We start from the raw sequence: 21,568 nt of genomic DNA, 5'->3' as shown, positions 1-21,568 counted from the left end.
TTAAATACCACTCATCAAGACGAGGCGAGGTCTGGTTGCACCCATAGCCAGCGCTGCCGGGGCCAGCGTGAAATGCACAATGGTTACGGAAGCGACGACTTCCTGGCCCCGAGCCCAGTGCTGGGGAAGCCGTACATTCATTATCATTTTGATGAGAGAATTATTTAGGTGACTTCGTTAGGTAGAGGCTAATGACAGACATCCTGAAGGTGTGCATTCTCAGAGCTTTTCCCTTACGAAATGTCCAAGAGTTCATTGTTCGACTGGAAGCCCCAAGAAACAGCCAACAAAGGCAGGAAATTATGCTGCTTTTTTGAGCAGTGAAAAATTACTATGTTGACTTGCCACATAGCTACATACGTAAGAGTTTTCGATCTATACAAAGCACCCCTTAATTCCAATGTACTCAACATTATCTGCTTCTAAGACTAGTAATCAAAGTTAGTACCATATTTTTTGCGGAGGACTGAAGTCTTAGTTTGCCAGCACCAAACCATACTCAGAAAGCTCTCTGATCCTACTGTCAGAGCAGCTTTAAAACACAAGTCTGCCCAACTAAATTACACCTGCTCACTGTATGCAACTACTATTATGTATTTCTGCAATAACTATGCTCAGGCTGATTTAACTTCTTGTCAACATGCTTAAGATACAGCCAGCAAGTCCCTTTCGGGGCAAGCATAATAATTTTTCACAACTGATGCTGTCCCATTCCAATATTCTGCATGTAAAGGCTTTTCTTCAAATGTTATACAACTGTTCACTCTATGTAAGTTGTACTTCATCAGACAAAAGAAATCCGATGGAGTTTGTTGTACTTCTACAGAATTTAAAGCCTAACTAGACAAGCAGCACCTGATTTGCACTACTCCTGTAGCACAGCTGACCAGCGTAGCTATCAGGTGAAACTAGTGCTAACCCATGGCAACGTTCTTCCTGTCTCCACTTGAGTAACAAGTGACCTAAACCAGTGAGTTCCAGCTCACCAGGAGTTACCACGTGCTCCTGAGCGTCAAAGCAAGAGCGTCTATAAATGACTTCTATGTTTAGAGGTCAAACCAGCATATTTACCTGACATTTTTTGTATCCAAGTTATAAATATAAACATACTTTGCACCACTTACTCACATGACAATGAGCCTATGAATCACGTAGGGCTCGTTCAGTTCACATCCTGCTTAACTCCTCACCTTTCTCTTGAACGCAGATTAGTATTAAAAGGCAGCATGTTCATGAACCTTAGCCTACACATAAACATAAGGATTCCCTTCTAATACCCACGTACCGGTGTCGCTGGTTAGACAGTCAGGCCCACTATGGGCTCGTCTAACAGCTCCTCTCCCGTTTGTACGGTGACGGTGAACCAGAGAGCGACACTTTATGTCAACGGATGACTAATCCGCCCAGTAACATTTTATGGTCACACGGGGCTGCTTTGAAACTTTAATTAGAAAATATTTAACAGGTTCAGTTGGCTATCTGCTCCCATACCAAACTGAGCAGTAAGTAGCTTACGTTTTTAGTCTCCGATTTTTAAAAGAAAGCCTTAGAAAATTCCACGCGCTCTGAAGAACTGGCTACCTTACGCAGCTGTCAGCGGCAGGCAGAAGTACCTCCCTGGCACCCACCTCTGCAGAGCTGCTGTGAACTACACGCCGTGCCCACAAGGAGACTAAATCCCAAGTCGTACCAAAGCCCGGGGACCCCCGCCGGCTCCCCAGGCCCCTAGACCCCTACGGCCGAGCTCAGAGAGCGAGGGCACCGGCAGGGGCAAGCCTGCGGGAAGCGGCGGCGGGGCTCAGCGGTTTGACAGCCGTGCGAGGGCACACGCCGCCGGCCCGGGCCGCCACGTGGAGTGCCGGGCTGTGCCGCTCGCTTCCCACGGACGCCCGTGGGCGCGACGCGGAGCCCGGGCCGGCGCCCCAGCACCCCCCGAAGCGGGCGGGAGGGTGCAAGCGCCCCCGCCGCCCCGCCTTACCTGCTGCCGGGCGGCCGGGCTGAGGCAGTCGGCTGCCGCCTCCATGGCTCCGGCCCCTCCTTCCCGCCGCCGCCGCCGGCCGTCTGCCCCCGCCGCTCCGCGCTGCAGGAAGCCGGCCCGGCCCGGCCCCCCGCGGCTCCGGGGGCGGAGCGCTGCCGGGGCCGGCCCCAGGCCGGGGGAGCCGGCGGCTCGGCGCTGCTGCCGGCCGGCTGCGGAGGGTCTGGTCCCGGCGGCAGAAGGGAGCGGAGCGCGCCTCGGCCTCCTCCTCTCCGGTTATCAGCACACCTGCCGCTGCTCCCACCCATCGCGACTCTAAAATCCCCGCCGGAGCCGTGCAACAAGCTTCCCTTCAGCAGTTTGCATCGGAGAAGGCAATTCTGAGAACGGTTTCAAAGCTCATAGCCCCCTTTTTCGGCTGGAGGACGGTGAACACCCCCAGCAACAGCCCAACAGTTCCCTGCTCGGCATACGTCCGCCCTCCAGGCTGCACTTCCAGGCACCCTGGAAGATAACATTCAGAAGCACTCGAACACACGCTTATAAATACATATACACACCAACCTGCATTTGCATCGCGGAAATAAACCTCATAACTGTTGTTAATTCGCTGCAATTATCAGTATGGTGCATTTGGTTGTGTAGAGCTAAGCTTAAAGCGGGTAACCAATGCTAGATATGCCGGTGCTGGTTTTATTCTTTAAGAAACAGCATTACACTGTAAGCAATAAAAATAAAAAAAAAAAAAAAGAGCAAAGCAAAGGCCAGGAAAAAAAGGCACCTAATCAGGGTCTGAGAGTACTGCAGAACAGCAATCAGGAACAGTGCCTGGACAAAAAAAAAAAAAGGGAATTCTGCTTTTCAAAAGGTCTCTTGTGATGAGCTGGATGAGCCTAGAACACACTAAGGGAAAAATCAGAAGGGTTAGAGGACACAAGTATTTTTAAGTGACACTAAATGGGACAATGCCCCAAGAACAGTTCAAGGCACAGTCAGAGCAGAAATCTTGGCTCCAGGGAAATTAGTGCCATCTTGATTTCCACCTGATTTCATCCAACCCACCTCTTGATTCCCCCTCATTTCATCCCAAGTGCACACTCCTACCCCCTCGCAGGGAGAAGAGGGCAGAGAGGCAAGCACCAGGGCAGGGAGAACTACCGAAGCTTAAGCAGCTCATTTTATCCATTGCAATTTTGCAGCAGCAACGACAGAACACATGGAGAGTCACCTTCCTGGCACCAGCTTTTCTCCGGTTGCAGAGACAAGCGGAACAGGTTGCTCCTTAGCAACTCAACCCTGCGCTCTCCTTCCCGGTCAGCCAGCACAGGTCAGGGAGCCCTGCAAAGCCTCCACCCAGCAACTGAGCTCAGTTTTTCCATGAGCTGCCAGCTCAGTTTTTCCATGAGCTGCCAGCCCAGTACAGAGAATCCAGTTTTTCATGCTGGCAGAGCACACACTGCCATGCTGCTGACAATATTTTAGCTAATTTGGAAGCGCTGGTGCTATTTGACATTCAGGGGGCAATACTTCACCTGGATTCATTGACAGGCCCTGGACACCAGCCATGTCCCACTGTCCCTGGTAAGGCCAGACACGCTTCCTTTAAATAACAGGCATTAGGGATGTCTAACTTGTACCCTGGCCCTGGGAGAAACCCCGCTTAAGTGAGGGGAAGCCTTGCATCTGTAAAACACACTGTGGAGCCATAGAATCACAGAATGGTTTGGGTTGGAAGGGACCTTCAAAGTTCATCTAGTCCAGCCCCCCTGCCATGGGCAGGGGCACCTTCCACTGACCAGGTTGCTCAGAGCCCAGTCCAACCTGGCCTTGAACACTTCCAGTGATGGGACATCCACACCTTCTCTGCGCAACCTCTTCCAGTGCCTCAGCATCCTCATAGTGTAGAGTTTCTTCCTTGTACCCAATCTAAATCCACCCTCTTTCAGTTTAAAACCATTAGACCTTTTCCTGTCACTACAGCCACTGGTAAAAAGTCTCTGTCCATCATTCCTATAAGCCCCCTTTTGGTACTGAAAGGCTGCAATAAGGTGTCCACAGTCTCCATCTTTCATTAAACTCCAAAACCACCTGTTGAACCTACAAGTCATTCTTTCCTCTTGATTCATATTTTCCTTCATTACAGGGTAAAGGACCCAATTTTGCTTAAAAAAAAAAAAATATCTAAACTGTCTTAAATCCCCTTCAATGTGTGTATGAAAATAAAGAAAGTAATGGATACAGAAATAATACATGTTCCTGTGAAGCAGGAACATAATCACATGCCTCAAAGGTACTGTTTTTTAATTAGAAAAAGTCAGGCTTAAGGTACTCTGAAAATTGGTAATTGGAGATTCAGTGATACACTATAGCCTTGTGTTTAATTTCTTCTTGGTAAACCTGCTAGCTGGAGGGAATGACAGGTATGCCTGCATAGCAAAATATGTGAAATGAAAGGGGAAAGGGAAGCCAGGCGGGCAACATTCAGCACAGAGAAAACACCTGTAACTTAAAACTATGTTTAACAGATACCCATTTCATCCCCCAGTATGGCTTATACTGAAGTCAGGAACCAGGCCAACGTAACACGACCAGGAAATGCTTTCCTATTCAGGCAGTATAACATACAGCCCTAAACCTTTAGGATGGCAACCGCTCCGCCCCGCCCTGCAATGCTGAGCAAGTCTGTCTTTTGTGAACAGCCCTGAGTCCAAGAGAAGTTACGCCCTAATTCCCAGAGAGTGCTCAGCATTTAATTTTGGTGCAGTGAACAGTAACAAGCATTGCAGAAATCAAAAAATCATAATCAGCTGTGAAGTGAAGTCCAGAAGTGAAGAAGGCACTTCTGGACTACGGCAGCTCACCCTAAGGTAACCAGGGGCCAGGCACTGGAGTTAATTCTTCAGGAAAAATGTGTCTTGCCTTATATGTAGAAGTTTTCACAGAGAAGGAAAGGAGATTGATGTTAACCATGTAAATCTGAAGCATCGTAACAACTCAGCGTGAAGAAGTATGCATATTTTCATCTTAGCTTAAAATAGACAATTTGTTCTGGTTTTCTTGGTTAATGAGAATTAACCTCCCCTTACATTCACTAGCAAATCTGTATAGTTTTTGTACTGGCACTTGGAAGATACACTAGAGATGCGAGTACTTCCTATACAAGGCATAAATTACTGAGGACCTGCACGCACACCTTTTTCTAACTACTTTCTAAATCAATGTAGAAGCCAAGATGTTTGTTTTTATTTGGTTTACTTGAGGAAGCACTTCATACCTCAGGATAAATTCACGCACACAAGTGTGCTATGGACCTGCTGGGTAGGAACTGAAGGATCAGGAGGTCTTTTTAATACTAGTGAACACCCGTTTTTTGGTAATACAGAGCTGACAGCACTCCAAACACACACTTTGGCACGTCTGAATTGATTTTGTATGGAGCGAGCCCCATTCTGCTTGGACTTGCAAACAGGTCCCGACAGATTTCCCAAGAACGGGAATTCTCTGTATACCCACATACACACTTTCTTCCTCATCCCTCCTTCCTCCTGGCACCCCACACTCCACTGGATCCTTCAACACACTGCTAAATAAAAAGCGAGTGCATACGGTTCTGTAACTACAGGAGCTGAGCCACAATCTAGGAAGCTAGCGATGCATCTTACTTGATTGCTTGCCAAAACTATTCAGCATTGTTAAGCTGACAGCAGTCAGCTCTGACTCCTTGCCCTTCGAACTGCTGCTATGTAACTTGGGGGAGCAGGGGGGTACTCGCAGTACCTACAGAACGCTGTCTGAAAGTGGGTATTAGTCTATCTTTTTTTTCCTCCCCTCAAAAATGCAGTGTCTATCGAGTCATACCTCCCCTGTACTCAGAAAGATAGCCAAAGGATCTGAAGCTCTGCCAAATATTGTGCCGTCAGTGCATGGTTCTTGTGTCTGTGCATTTCCCATTTGAAACAGGACATTGCAAGAGTGACATGAATTCAGGGAGACGTCCAAGCAGGAAGAACGTTTGTGATGGAAATATGCATTACATGTAGTACAATGCTGAACTGAGCATAAGAAAAACAGGTAACAGGAGAGGTTGAAAAGGGGAAAGGAAAAAAAAAAAGTCAGCTGACGTTTTCATAAACCTGGCTGGTTAACTGTGAGTTTATCGTAGGTACTTGTAAGCAGAAAAAAAATTATGGCACTCAGGACAGCAGCTCGGTTTCTGATGACAGACTCCTTTATCTCTCCTTGGGGAACATACCTCACCTTTGCAAACATGCATACACAAACAATGCATGCTTGCACACAACATAATGCATTCCTCCACAAATACAGGCCTAAATCCTAGAAATCAGTTTCACAGAACTGCAACCCTTTACCCATAACTACCAAGGAGTTGGATCAAAAGGAAGAGGCAAAGATCATACAGTCATCTTCGAGATATGTTACAGTCACTGAGAATGCAAACAATTCCAAGGAAGCCTGGCTTCCAACACAGGTCACACCCAATTGATATTTTTGTCTTCAGGGCGTGTTGTGCCAGAGGTAGTTTTAAGAGGCATGGAAGCAGGGCTTCAAGTAGGAATACCGCAGTCAAAACCTTTACAGACAGGTTTAAACACTGAAAAAACCTGCAACATAGAACGTGCTGGCTCCAGCTTGGCCCACCCCAACATTTATTCTTAAGCAGTATCAGCAGCCACCTTGCAATGCTGTCACCTACATGTGGAACTCAGCTTATTTCATTTGTATCTAAAGAAAATGATATCGTGCATTTCCTTTATTGTCTTCAAGTAGTATCTCTTAGAATTTCAGTAACAGAATCACATTTACTCCTGGCTTTCAAAACAGCGGGAACAGACAAAGCAAGGCTCATTTGGTAGAGAAAAAGGCTGGAAAATAGTTCGTATTAGAAGAAAAATTTGGTTACTACAGCCTTTTCCCCCACACACACTTTTTTTTTTTTTTTAAGGTTCATAATCTTGTTCTTCTAATGTTGAAGAAAGTCTATAAAAATCTATGGAGTAACACCCATCTGAAGTCACAAAGACAGAAGAAACTACGCATGCATCTCACTTCATCATCCCCGTCTGCTATGGGCATCCTGGCACCCTTGCAGCTCAGCTGGCAAAGTTAACAAAACCTCCTTGTAAACTGTAACCAAGGCAATGAACTCAAGTATACACAACTAAGTGCTTCTTAGGAAAACAATGTCCGGTTTTCATCACCAAAATGTACTGCCAGTATCAACAGATTATTTGCTATTGAGGCTAGAACGCGACACAGCAAGGAGGAGGCAGGAAACTGCTGAACCAGGCGCAAGTGCTTCTCGCCGCACTGGAGTCAGACGAACTGAATCGTGCTGGTGGGGAAGCTGGAAGACTCTTGGGCAGCCTATACATGGCATGTTTATCATCCAGCTCAGGGAATCCATTCAAAACTCAAAAGCATTCTGAGACTGAATATATTAATGTCTTGCTACTATCAGAAAGCTTCAGAAAGTTGAAATAAGGGTGTATGAAAAGTTACGTGACCTTTCAGTTTTAGAAGAGACAGATTTAAGAATAGTTCCCATAAGTCAAAAAATTCCTGACCTACTCTTAAAACTCACACAGATTTTTAAAAGATCAGACCAAAAAAAAAGCTTTGGTTAGGAGCATCTCACAGAACCTGAGTATACAGACATCTGCGTAAAAAAAAAAAAAAAAAATTATGCAAAAGTGATCCAGTAAGAGACTTTCACTTGTGCTTCTCTGCTGCTGTATCCACAATATTAGGCTTTGCCATCTCCCAGGCTCTACCTCAAACCTATTCAGCTTTAAAGAGCTGGAAGCTGCATTAACCATTTCCGCCATGACTGCAAATATTGTAAATTGGAAAACTAACAGTAATTTCAAAGAATACCAGGCAGAAGGGCAGAGGGTCTGCGCTTCAGTCCTACCCCCCATTAGGGGCATGAGGTGGGGAAACAAGCAGCATTTGAAAACTCTGGGAGCGCTTCATCAAGCTCTCCAACTCAACACACAAAGAAAAAAAGGCAACCAACATCCAATTCACAGTAAAAGCCGAGTCCAAAAATTCAGACTCATAGCCAAACATAATTATGGTTTCAACTCAAATATTTGACTATATTCCCTACAGAGAATAAACCAGTATGGCATCTTAAATGTACAATGATCATGTCTTTACCTGAAGATCCTTTGCAAACACTGAAGAATCCCGTTATCAAACATCTTAGCAAAAAATGGACAGTTCACTTTGAGAAGTGTGCAATTTTCCCATACAAAGGGGATAATACAGACACCTACAGAGGAAAACTGACCAAAAGAACTGTTATGGAGTTTTACATGACCACCCTAACTGCAGCCTACACCTCTTTTTCTGAATTGAACTCATTCACACAATGCAATCCTACAAGACTGAAGTTTGGTGGGAGATTAAATAAGTTTTTTCATGGAAAGTTTTTCTTGGAAGGACATTCCAAGACTGATTTCTTATTCTCTTTTTAAAGTTTCTCAGAATGCCAGAGCTTTGTTTTTCTCTTTTCATTAATTCCCAAGCGCCAGGAGCAGGGAGTACAAACAGGCAGACGTTCCCCTCTGACATGCCAATGGTGCTGTTGCGAGTTATCTGTGTTTAAGGGGTCAGCATTCTTGGTCGTCTTCTTGCTTATACATTTTGAGCTGAAGAGGAGGAGGGAAAGAGACCCATGACTAATGAGGAATTTACACATGAACATTGTCCACTTCAGAGAAACATTTGCTTATGCGTTTGCCAGGAAACCCATCTCAGAGATATAATTTAAGCATGTGACCAGAGGCTGGAAAGTCTTGTTGACATGGACCTTTTTTCCCCATAAAGAAGGAGAATGTTTATTCTGCAGAACACTGCAGTGAACAGCGTGTACAGCTCTACAATGTAAGAGACAATTAGGGAGTCGCGTCCTACTTCATAAATTATATTGCCATGCACACTGCTAAAAATGCAGTGTAAACAATAACTGAACTCCATCATGAGCTTGCATGGATTACCAAAGTAAATCCTGCCACAAGGAATTGATCTTAAAACACCTGTTAAACAGGGTATGCTGTAATCATTTCCACAGATCCTAGCAGTGTTTTAAAGGCATTTATTACCTTGGTAAATGTGTGCGGTTTGTTGTTGGGGGGGGGGGGGGGTTGTTTGTTTGTTTGTTTGTTTTTTTATTCACCTTGGGGTTTAAAAGTGATATTGTTGTAAAATTTACTAGTTACTCAGGAAGGTGATATGGTCTCTGTATGGTCCCTTTCCCTCTGCTACCTGGTCACGTACCTTCACATGCACACTAGTAATAAAGACCTTGTCAACAAGTTCTTCAGCAGCTTGTGCCTGGTGTGGTCTCTGTTGCAGTGCTGGGTTCCCTTTGCATACTAAGCCACCGGCTTAGCTGCAGATAGGTTAGCTGCAAGCTGGATTCCACTTTAAGATGCACTGCACTTGTGGTAGGAGGCAAAGGAAAAGTGCTCAAAGCATGTCCTTCAGTTCAAACAAACCCTCTCCATGAGAAAACACTGGAGAGTTCAAAGCCGCTTCAGAGGCAAGATTCAGAAGAAAGTTACAGAATGCTACAGAAAAATCAGTTCTGTAGAATCCTGTAAAAACAGATTTTTCATAAGCACTGTAGCTCCAGAGCCTGGAGAATGGGAAGATCACTGTATATATAGGGCATACCACTTCCACTGCTATTTAGCAGTAAATAACTTGTCCTGTTTCCATACTCTGAAAAAGCAAAACATGAAAGATGATGTTTTGGATGAAAGAACAATTCCAGTATAGGATGTTGGCTAGCAGCTCTGCAGAAGTGTGTTACAGCTTTAAACCCCAACCAATTTTCTATAGGTAGTGTATTCGGCAGAGGACCAATGCGGTATCAACTAACCACATTTACGTCACTTCTTCAATTGGCATTTCCTCTCAAAATAGCTCTAGTCAGTAAGTGGCTGCTCCCACCAGAGAAGAATTTGGATACCACTCTACAGCTGTTATCTCAAAGAACAAAACCACACGTTTTATATACCCCGTATAATACCGCACTCATATACTTCAGATCAAGACTGTTACTCATGTAAAATAGCTTGAGGGAGTTGACATTGACCTTGGAAACAGCTGGATCACTCATTCAAGTAAATGAATCGGAATTGTTGAGGCTACCATGATACCTAGAAGGAAAAAATTAAACAAAGACTGCTGACAGTATTAGCACATATGAACTGGAATGTCACCAGAAAAGCATACAAAGCTTCCCAGTGTTGTCTCCTGAAATACTTTATTTGCATGAAACTGCATTCAGTGGTTTCTTTTACTTGCTTTACCCAACTTCTTTATAAAAAGAAGAGAGAAATTTCTCTTTTACAGCAACCGCACTGATCCTGTTACTTCTCCTTCCATTAGATCAGCAGTGTTTTGCAGCGACTGCTTTCCTCATTTAAAGTTTAGCTAAAACTGAACCTCAAAACAGACAAGTAGAATGGTGGTATTCCAGAGTGCTTTTTAAATCCTGTATTTCTGTATGATTGTAGAACAGCCTTTGTAATTAAAGTCGCACAGAGTTCACTGCAGACTTTAGAGGGCTTAATGCAATCTGGCTGAAAGAGGGGCAGTATGCAAACAGGGGGTACCTATGGGAGATAAGAGCTTGTAAAACCCGTCCCACAGTAAGTCTATAGTATGTACACCTCAAAAGGCTTTAAATCCTTCTTTATTACAAAATGCGTATGTTTGGCATTCTGAATTTCTTTCTTTGGAGAGAAGAAACAGCATGCTTGCTATAATACAGGCACTAGGGTTATCCAGGTAGTGCAAATGAATTGGTAACAGAAAACTGGACAACTTTTGCTTAAACCAAATATAAAGTGAAAGATAAGGTACCACCTTAACGACCCTGCATTCTTCCTAGTTTGATATCTTCACGTGACACCACAAATAAAATAAATAAATAAAAAAATTAATTGTATTTCAGACTCTTGGTGCTTGACTGCCATTTCTTTCCAGTGAGGGAGCAAAGCTACAACCGTGGTGTTTCCTACCAGGACCAGTCCGCAGGCACCCAGCACACGGGGGAGATCAGCAGGAAGACTCTAAGTAAGGAAGCACACGCGCAAAATTAATTCAGCCATTGGTACATATTACTGAAGAGCAAACACATTTGTCTTGACCATGCTCACAGAGAAAGTAAGCACAATAACCAAATTTGGAGCCTGCAATAAACAGCAATATTTCATCCGGCTTCTTTACAGCATAAACAGAGCTTGGGGAGGGCTTTGGGGCTGGGTGAATGCCAAAATCTTTTTGAACATGGACATAAACAAAGGTTTTGTTCCTGACTGGTAAAAGTAGTTGAAGTACAAGTAAGAACTGAAATTCAGGGACTGCTATACAAGCAATGTAGTCTGCGGGGACTGCATTCTGGTGTCCACTGAAATGCAAATTTCATCTGAATAAAAGTTGGCAAATCTTGAGCACAGCTCTGTGCTTATAGCACATTAAAATGTAGATACAACCCCAGCAACTGCTTAAAACAATGCTCAAACTACCAGTCAAGAGAAAAGAAACCACGAAGTTTGAAGTAAAGGTTACTGATACTGTTCTAAGGATTACCCAGTCTGCAACAAGAAGTGATATAAAGCTGTAAGAAAGGGCATAAATACAAGGTTAAGTGCTGTTTTGTTTCTCAAATCAAGCGCACCTGTTTTCTGGTTTAATCACCTTAAAAAAAAAAAAAAGCAACCAAAAGCCCGCCTTTACTTGCATCACAGTGAGAACACACCCATTTACAGGGAAGTATGTGTCCACCAGCACCACTGGGTCTCCACAGAAGCACAGTCTTTGCATCCAGACAAGTTTCAGACTGATTTATTCTTTTAAAGCCAAGTAAAATGAAGATCAGAAGTTTCAGGTAATCCACTGAATACTCCCCCATATTATACGCTCTCGAAGAGGTACAGAGGCACTAACAGATTTCAAATGTTGTCAGATACCTAGTAGCTGGAGCTGCTTGGTCAGATGCTAATGAAATGTCCAGTTCTTGGCCATGCAAGCCATATGGTACTGAGAAATTATGCAAACAGATAGAGTGAAGTAAAGAAAATGAGAGAAAGGAAAAAGGTGCTGAAAATACTGCAGACCAACCAACCAAAACCATTACATAGCTAAAATAGGTGATGAATATACAAGAAGAGAGCACAAGAGGGAAGGGAAATAAGACACTAGTGAAAATTAAAAATCAGGCCTAATAAAAGCATAGGAGACAAGCGCCAAAGCCTAGGGGACCCAAGATTTAATAGCCATATTCAGTTCCTGTACACAAACAGCTCAACATCAATTGAGTGAGTGAAACTGAACAGCCTCCAATGCTAAGGCAAATTGTATCATTATTTTGAAATGGCCTAAGATTGGAATTAGATCATGTGAACTGCTGTTATTTCAGTGTCACACTAATGTGAGACCTTTCCATTTTGCAATAGGTCAGAACAATTTGTTTCTTAACTTTCACTGGGAAATTTTTGAAGAGCTTCAGGCCAAGAACTAGTCAGTGAAGTTGCACAGGTCTTTGCCACCAATTAGGAGCAATTCAGAATTCCTCTGTGCTTCAGTTTCTTGTCTGGAGAATAGAGATTACATGTCCCTCTGGAGGAAAACAAATACAAGTCGTATTTTGCACAACACGTTATATATGGAGATTTTATGCCAGCAGAGCAATTGAGAAACTCCAAGGGGGGGGGGGGGGGGGGGAATCTTTCGCACAGCTACGGCATTTGTATTTACTGGATATACAGGAGAGCACACAGGAAGCAAACGGAGCGTTCTCTTTTAGACTTCAGTTTTCAGGAGCAACTTGCATAACATAGCAGCTCTCTGCAGACGAGAGCTATAGCCCGTGAAGTGCAACTCAGAAGCGCTGACTACAGGAGAGGAGATACAAGACAGATCTTAATACTGTCAGTATAGCAGGCACTTGCCAAGTCTGGTACAGTTGCGATACAGACTTCTCTCTGCTTTTACAAAAAAGTAAGTCATACTATATACTAATATAGTATGTAATACTGCACAGCAGAAGTATACTGCACAGTATAGTATGTATACTGCGCAGCAGTACAAGTTCTCGAAAAAGAGTAAATTAAATTTAAAAAGTTAAGGGCTTTTACAGATCTAGTCCTCTGATATAAAAGAATGTTCTAATTTGTAGAGGTATGCAGTGAAGCAAGTCTTAAGGTCGATATCCCACTCAGTGGATCAGAGTAGTACTGCTGATGAATTATTCCGTCTAAAAAGACCGAGAATGAACTTCAAGCTTGTTTAAACTGGCCTGAAACCCACAAGAGGGAGCAGCAATCAAGTAAAGCAAACTTTTTTTGTGTTTCTAAACAGACAGTACTTCCACCACACAAAGCTGGATCCCCAAATTTTCAGTATAAATGTTTAATTACCTGACTATTCAGTCATTGAGAATGTGAATGAAAATTATTAGCACCTTTTAATCTGACCTTGGGATAACCAAGAAGATAAGAGACCACAGTAGAAGGTATACTCTTCTGTATTCCTGCTGAGGACATTGTAATTCAGCCTTCCTTAAAGCATTACCCTTGCCAAATGAATTTCAACCACCTACGTAAAGTAAAGAAGCAAACCAACAAAGGTGACAGGGGTGTGGGTATATTTAGAGTTTGTGTTAAGTCTCCAGAGCCCACAGCCCCAAAACCCACAAATCCTAGGTAACTATTTTGCCAGTAATTCACACTTTATACCCTCGCTCTCCACTTCAATGCTTTTGAAGAACTCCAACAAACCCCACACAGTTTTTCTTTAACTACCAGCCTTTCAAAAGGTAACAGCTTCTGCATTCAGCATCGCTTCAACACAGCAGAAAAAACATATTAAGAGTTTGAAAAGGTTCACAATATTGTTTCTTGCAGGCTCCCGCAACCGTATGACAGCCTTGTTTTCACATGAAAGAATAGAAACAAATAAGACAGCAGCATGCTTTGCTGACAGTTAGATGGTTTTTTAAGTAGGAACACCTCAGAGCTCAAAGCAGAAGCTGAGGACTCAATTAAATGCTTATTAATAGAGACAGAACCTCCTGCATACTTTGTCTCCTACCTCCCAGCCCAGTATTTCAGGATCTATTAGTAATTTATTGCCTTTTCTTAGTTAAGAGCAGGAATTGTAAAAAGAGCACATTCAACTATAAATTGCAATAGAGAGGAGAGACTGCCGGAAGATTTTTGACAGAAGAATACTTCAAGACAGAATTTTTTCTTTTCACACTTCAAGGCGATCCCAGGAGGGCCGAGGAAGTGCAGCTGAGCAAGTTACCGATGCAGGAGCCACTGCATCAGCCAGCTACAACCCACGCCGTGCCGGGGAGCCGGGCCCCACACAGCCTCTGCTCGGGGACCAGCTCCCTCGGGCTTTGAACCTGCGGTGTCCAGCCAGCCCCATGCAGTAAGGCTGAGGAGCGAGGCTGCAGAGTCCCATCATCAGTTCTTCTAGCAGCTCCTGGGGGGTACGCTTGAACTTCTCATCCCCCCTGTAGTTTTTGTTACTGCTCTCCCTTCCCAGGTTTCTCCCTCTGGGTTTATCCACAGTGACCTCAACAGGTATTTCGTTATATGCATACACTACTCACCTGAAAAAGGGGGAAAAAGTAGGAATGTGAATTTAATTGAAACTATGCCTTGGGTCATTAAAAAAATTAGGATTTTACATTCATGTGTAAAATCCAGCACAGTGGCTAGCAAGCAGTATCACAGACAAAAGACCAACCCAACCCATTTTTGCATGTTCTGGGTTCCTTTGGGAATAGACCTTGCACACATCAGTTGCTCCAACACAGACTTTAGTAAAAGCTCTGACTGCCCCTCATGCTTCCTTGACTTTTTAGAGCCATCTGTTATGGATGCAGAATTACTCTGAGCCACAGACATACAAAACATAACTGGTTGTAGAGGCATGTCTGATTACCAGCAAATCCTGTATTCTCTGGCATTCAAGAATGCTAATGTCAAATATTATTAATAATCACAATACAGTTTACTACTACAGCTAGAGTAGGCTTTTAGGTTATATGAAAAAAAAAGTAATACATAAGGAAGTTGTACACCAGAATAACTTCCATTTATTTTCTTAGCTTTGACAACAGTTCATGTTTCATGGAGAGTAACATTTCAGAAAAAATTCAGAGCAACTTCTCAAAAGCTTTAATGATGCTTACGGCCATTATCACCTCACACAGTCAGATAGTACAAGAGTTTAAACCAACTGAAATTCGGAGAGAGACCTCAAAGCCTTCCATGTTGCCAGAAGCAATGATGCTTTAATAGGCAGCAAATCTCCATGGCTCAACAGCACCAATTAACTAGGGAAGTAACGGAGCTCCTTGAAACCTGAGATGCTGCCTGAAAGGAAAAACATCTCTTTGAGGTCACTGAGAATTCCTTGTGACCTTTTGCAAACACAGATAAATCCATTAGTTTGTCCCTGTTGAACTCCAAATGTCCACCTGCTCTTCCCTGGCAGTTACGTGAGGATATTGCGCCAGTGTACTTTATACAGTTGTGAAGCACTTGTGTCCTGCATTACAAGCAGCGTGCTGATAAAAATGTACGCTTGCCAAGCCAATTAAAAAAAAAAAAAAAAAAAATCAATCTGTTGAGACTCAAGGGCATGAATGGCAAACTCATTCTACTACTCCCAGCAAACACCAGTGAAGCAACTAGCACTACCTGACCATTTTAAGTGACTCTTCAAAAGATCTAAGAATTACGGCTGATCAAAATATTACCTAAAAATTTGCATGATTAAATTTAAGATAGCGCTGCTGACAGTAGCTAGATACAAACTGAATTATGGAAAGACTTATTTGTCTTTAAGTCCAGCAAAAATCTTTTGTTAGGAGTGCATTTTAAATACACTATACAGAATCTGCAGATATTGCATGCATCTTACAGAGTAAAACTTGTTAGGGAACGAAAGTGTGCAAATATAGCATACAGCTTGGACATGCTCCATCTACAAGTAACTGAGAAAGCCTACTTTCACCTCGCAAAAGCATTTAACACTACTTTAAGTCTAGCCAGTGCTGAGGAACAGACTTGCAAGCTATTTATACGCAGAGATAAAGGTGCCAAAAAAGATTTTTAAAAACCTTGGGGTCATCAAGCCTCAGTCTATCTAGGAGATGTAGTGTTCCTGCTATACAGCCAGTTCTTCATATAGCCGCTAGCAGAGAGCAAGCAGAATAAAGTAAAACAGGGGAGCAATGCACTATTTCTCTGAAAAACACATTTAAATAAGCAAAGACAGAAGCTAGAAGTGCTGAGTATTTGGCCGGCATACGAATGTGTTCAGCTCAGTACACTATGCATTAGTTAACAGCAGGTTTAAGATCTCCTCTAAATAAAACATGTGGAGCTGCATGATTTTACACCATTACACAATTAATGAAACAGTCACTTCACAGTGGGTAGCAATATCACAAAATCACGTCACTGCTCCATTCATACAGGGGCAGAAAAGGCTGTAGAATTATATCGTTATTAGCTTGACAGGGCTTTTGAAATTCTGGCAATGTCAAGGTTATCTGAAAACAACCTTGAATGTTCGGAGGACACTCCCCAGTTATGTTAATGGCTTGACAAGAGCCGCAGTCAGCAAAATCCGCTTCACTGAAAGGCTAGAGTACCGAGACTGGAAAAGCCACTGGAGTATATAACTACAGTTTGTGCAAATCCAACATAGCATCTATAGCAGGTCTGGGAAAAGCAAGGCTAATTCTCTTCAAGCGGCAGAAGCTCTGCCATAAATCCAGCTATATACTAGAAATAACCATGATAAATAGTCTGGGTTTTGACAAAAATGCCATTATAACCATTCTGCTGCAACAAACAGCTTGGAGATGCTCACACGCTTAAACGGCATCTATCAGATCACCATAACGTAACACACTACCCCTGCAGAGACGCTACAGCTAATATCCTGGCAATTACCTGGACACAAGGAAACATTATACACAAGGACAGGTCACAGAGCAATCAGTATCAGTCCCAAAGGCACACTTAGTAGCTACAAATTAAGGATGTCCAGTAATATTTCTAAGCCTGTCAAATACCTCTTTTTTTTTTTTTTGAATCTGAACAATGTGGCAGCAGGAGAAAATCCATCCATGGATTATTTAAGAGACAAAGAAGCGCACAGTAGCATCCTAAGGAAACTCTACATACAAAGATATGCCCATGGAAACAGCTCTTCAGCTATGCAAGAAACAGCTAATTGTCTGTTTCTTGAAGAATTTAGGCAAGGTCTTATTCAGAAGGAGAAACAGGTCACATCATACTAAGCACATATCAGAATTTGCTTTACAGCAGGCTAAATGCTGAGCACTCATACTGAACACTGGGTAAGCAGCAGCCAGGACAGCCAGATGCCACAGAGGTCCTCAGCCCAACCTGTACTCCTCACTGGCCAGTTCTTCCACTCCAACCTAGGAATAAGGCTCCCTCACCCCAAATACTACTTTGAGGGGTGAGCAGGAAGGATGTCCCTGCTCTCCAACATTTCCACACAGTAGCCGAGATGCACAGTGGTCTCAGTGGGGAACATCCACAAAACATGGATCTTTAAGAAACGCCTTGGGGCTGCACACCTTCCTTTTGATGACACTGCAGCTTCTCCCCAGGGCCCCTGGCAGCCAGCCTAGCAGCATGCTCTGCTCCTGTCCCGCTTCCCTGTGGAGACCAAAGCCGGAGTCATACACGAAGTATCAGACAGGGACTACACTTAGACACAAGCCCCGAATCCAACAAGCCCCGCATCTTCCCATATGCACTGATGGCATTCTATTTTCTGCATCAGATACAGGACCCCACTGAGCTTATCACGGAGAGCAAAGCAAACACAGGCTTTGCAGGTATATCGCTTCCAAGCTTGACTTAGGAGGCGCCACTTTTAAATACGAGTTAAAAGGAGAGCCCAGCCACCCAAATGCCCACTGCAAAGGATGCAACGCACACACTACAAGCGTACCACGGTAACACTTACGAGTCTGCCTCTCCAGTGGCCACTTCTGAACCAGAAATCGTTTGTCATGATCTGACCTCCTCCAACAGAGAGGATTTTCCAACTAAAAACACAAGCAGGCCAACTAATTTTAAAAGATTGATAAAAAACTTCCCTCAGTTTGTTCACCAGGCTCAGGTTTAACACCTTTGGAGATAAATCATCCAGATTAAGCGTAATGGAGTATCATTACAGCTCTGTTGCAATATTTACTCTTCACAAATAAGTATCTATTTCTGCTCTCTTGTTTATCAAATATCCTTTAAAAACTGTTCATTTTTGGTGGCATCCAGAGACCAACTGAGATCACAACTCACCTGTCTAAATATTTACGCTACATAATATGCTGTAGTTGTGATGGGCAACGCAGACCAAGTATAACACTGATAACTTGGGTATTATTGACCCAGTAATGGTATCTGGCCGATACCATCATCCACATCAAAATAAACTACTTAGCTGATCAGGATTAAATATGATATTTGCTCTATATTAGATGTTTCATGCTGTTTAGGTTTTGTTCTCCAACTGGCATGTCGATAGCAAAGTAGGTGACAGCTTTCTGGATGCTACTACTGGAATCCATTCCTCACTTTCATGCAGACTCACGTGGCTTAAATACTATGGAAAAAGAAAGCCTTCTGCCACAGTCACTGTGAAGTCATATACTCCAACCTCCTTACAAAAAACCACCATACAGCTTTCATTCTAGCTACCTGAAGAAATTAAAGTATATACAAACTATTTAGCACCTTTCCCTCTTGTGTAGTTTTTTTTAGTCCTGTAAGTTTTACATAAGTATACTGTTGGGAATATTGATCATTTGCCCCATATAAGAAAGCGTACCTATTTGACCTTTTCAATTTTGCTGTGATATTGCATCAGTTGAAATAACAGCCATCCCTCACCACCACCAAGCCAGACGAAGGGTTTATTTTTCCCTTCACGATGTTCAGGATTGAGCTTCTGCCATGTTCTTTCACTGCAGCAGAAAGAACTCTAAATAGGCCAATTATCATCAACCCCATGAAAACCTCTGTCCAGAGGATCAATGAGGTACACACAGACCAGCCCACAGAGGCAGCTGCAGAACCTGAATATTCACGTGGTGAAGTCTTTGGCATTTACAAGAGGAATTCACACGTTTCTCCTGTGCTGAATCTGTACCTCCTGCACTATTCCCCTTTCGCAACTCGTGGGCAGGCACCGCTTGATCCGATCTCCTTAGGGCATTAATACGTGCTGCTAGCACAGCAGCTGCCACCCGTCCTGCTCCGTCCTCCAGAGCAACGACAGCTCCGGTCTTAACTAGATGGATACGAGCGACAAGGGACAGATGGCAAAAGCATACTCGCCATGTGCTTCTTTCTGCAGGAGATACAGTGCTTCACAAATTTGTTGCACTAAGAAAAAAGCCTGACTTGGACTGCTGACGGATGCCAAGGGATACTCCTATACGACAACAGATTACAGTTCCCTTTTCCTTTGTTCAGCTTTCAAATCCAGTAGCAGGGGCATAGCTGAACCAAGAGTGCCCATCACTCCTTGTCCGGCCACAGACTTTACCTTTACCCCAGAGTGGTAAAGAAATGATTTCTCTGTTTGTTCCCCTGTGGTATCTTAGTAAGAAAAGACAAAAAAAAATTGGCCATTTTTCATCACATTCATGCTGTGAAGCTTCCCCATGACAACACAGCTGATTTGCACAACAGTATTTTGGTCGCTAACAAAAAACACCCAAAAGATCAGGAACAAAAGGAAAATTGAGTAAGAAAGGGAAAAAAAAAACCCCTAGTGCTGGAAATATGATCCAAGTGTTAAAAAAAATGGAGTCTGACTTATAAAGAGTACAGGCTACACAATCGTTAACAACCATGTTCTCCGACTTGTGCGACAGTACCTGGCAAAGAGGGAAGAAATGGGACTTCGAAGTCCTGTTTATTATAAAATCTAAGACCTGATCTAGTTGTGAGGCTAACAAGGAGAAAACAAATTTAAGTGCTGACCTATAGTTCTAAACTTAGTTTCATTAAATGCATTTACTACTAGCAAATGCCATTCTGATGACATGAAAGCCAGAACAGGGCTCTAGAAAGCTGTGTGTTCCTCACGGCATATGTCACCCTCCAAAACTAGATTTCTTCATATCTAGTAGGTATTGATGCTCTTCATAAACATAATTATTAGGGGTTTTTTATGGGCTCTTCTATGTTGCCATAGCATGAACAGTATCGAAGTCCCCAACTTTGTAGTCCCCCAGTGACACGAAGCACCAGCACTGTTCTGAATCCAACAGAACTGCCCAGAGCCTTGACAATAAAAACAAATGTTCAAGTGTCCATACAGAGGCAAAGTTCTGCTAAATATAAGTAGAATATTATATTCCTGATCTTAAAAAAAGCATCTGAATTGACAAGATGCAACTGCATGTTTTCTAACGCACGAGCTGTATATAAAAAATAGTCTTTTCTCCTTAAACCAGTCTTTCATTCTTCACAGTGACATGTAAACCTTTTATGCTACAGCGGCATTTCATCCTGAATTCAGCACAGTTCTTGTGTTTTTTATCCTTCAAATGTGTTCACTAAAACACTCAAAGACCATTTCATTAGATTCATGCCCCACCCCTGGGCATCCTCAGTCCCAGCTCCCCAAGCAATAGTCCATCTACACATTACTGGGCTTTCTAGGAAACTGTTCCAAAGAGAAACTGAAATAGTTGCATAGAAAAAAAAAATTGATGAGAAGTTCTTGTTTTTATTATTTTAAAATATAAGCACTGATTCTCTTCTTGTCACCGCTGTCACCAACAATTGCTCAGACTGGAAATGATGAGAATCAACCTTTTAAATATGAACCTTTTTCCTTGGAGTTAGATACTTCTAAACAGGTCTTCAGTCTCATGGACACAAACCTGCAAGAGTCATTCACCTAAAGCATTCAGAGAACACAAGGTCAGGATCCGTGCAATGTCCTCATCGTTAAACCTCTGGTTAGTGAAAGGAAGAAACAGGGCATCAGGCTGCTGAGCTTAGGCAAGCCCCGATGAGATGAAGCCACGCTGGAGAGAGGCGAGCGGCCTAAGCATCCTGCTCCAAGGTCTCCAAGCTGAGTCTTAACTGCATAACCATAAGAAAAAAAAAAAAAATGCAGACAGCTACAGAGATGGGGGCAAGCGCGAGGTGGTTTTGAGGTCACTGAGACCTAGATAGTCAAGAAAATATTTGCACGATCTGAGCCTTAGGCTTTTGATTTACAATTCACTGATAGTTGATAGGTTTCAAAGTGTTCATGCTGCTCCAGAAGACCTTACGGACAAAGTTGTCTTAAGTAAAAAGTTATTAAACTCTATTAACACAGAGGTATTTACAGAATATTCTATTTAAAAACGGGAAGTGTCTTGATTTTCCAAATCTAAACTTAAACCAACATCAATAACAGCCTATATTAAAGTTTGAAATACCCATCAGCTACATCATTAGTAAAGCAGAGTCTAATAATGTTTTA

The 21,568-nt window shown here is 43.0% G+C and overlaps 1 protein-coding gene across 16 annotated transcripts in view; it reads right to left on the bottom strand.

The window, feature by feature from the left end:
* The window catches only part of LRRFIP1 (LRR binding FLII interacting protein 1), a 120,374-nt gene that overhangs the window by 73,635 nt on the left and 25,171 nt on the right, over positions 1–21,568 (bottom strand). For 2 of the 16 annotated variants that reach the window (XM_075512134.1, XM_075512122.1), the window contains exon 1: positions 1,979–2,209. The exons of the other annotated variants lie outside the window; for them this stretch is intronic. In XM_075512134.1, coding sequence (XP_075368249.1) covers positions 1,979–2,023 — 45 coding nt within the window. In that variant the 5' untranslated portion in view covers positions 2,024–2,209. Of the gene's footprint in view, positions 1–1,978; positions 2,210–21,568 lie in introns of those variants that run through there. 16 annotated transcript variants of the gene reach the window in all.

The sequence above is a fragment of the Mycteria americana genome, chromosome 9 (genome assembly GCF_035582795.1).
Source record: "Mycteria americana isolate JAX WOST 10 ecotype Jacksonville Zoo and Gardens chromosome 9, USCA_MyAme_1.0, whole genome shotgun sequence".
Lineage (NCBI taxonomy): Eukaryota > Metazoa > Chordata > Aves > Ciconiiformes > Ciconiidae > Mycteria > Mycteria americana.
The sequence above is the reverse complement of the archived record's forward strand: the minus strand, read 5'-3'. Positions and strand labels throughout refer to the sequence as shown.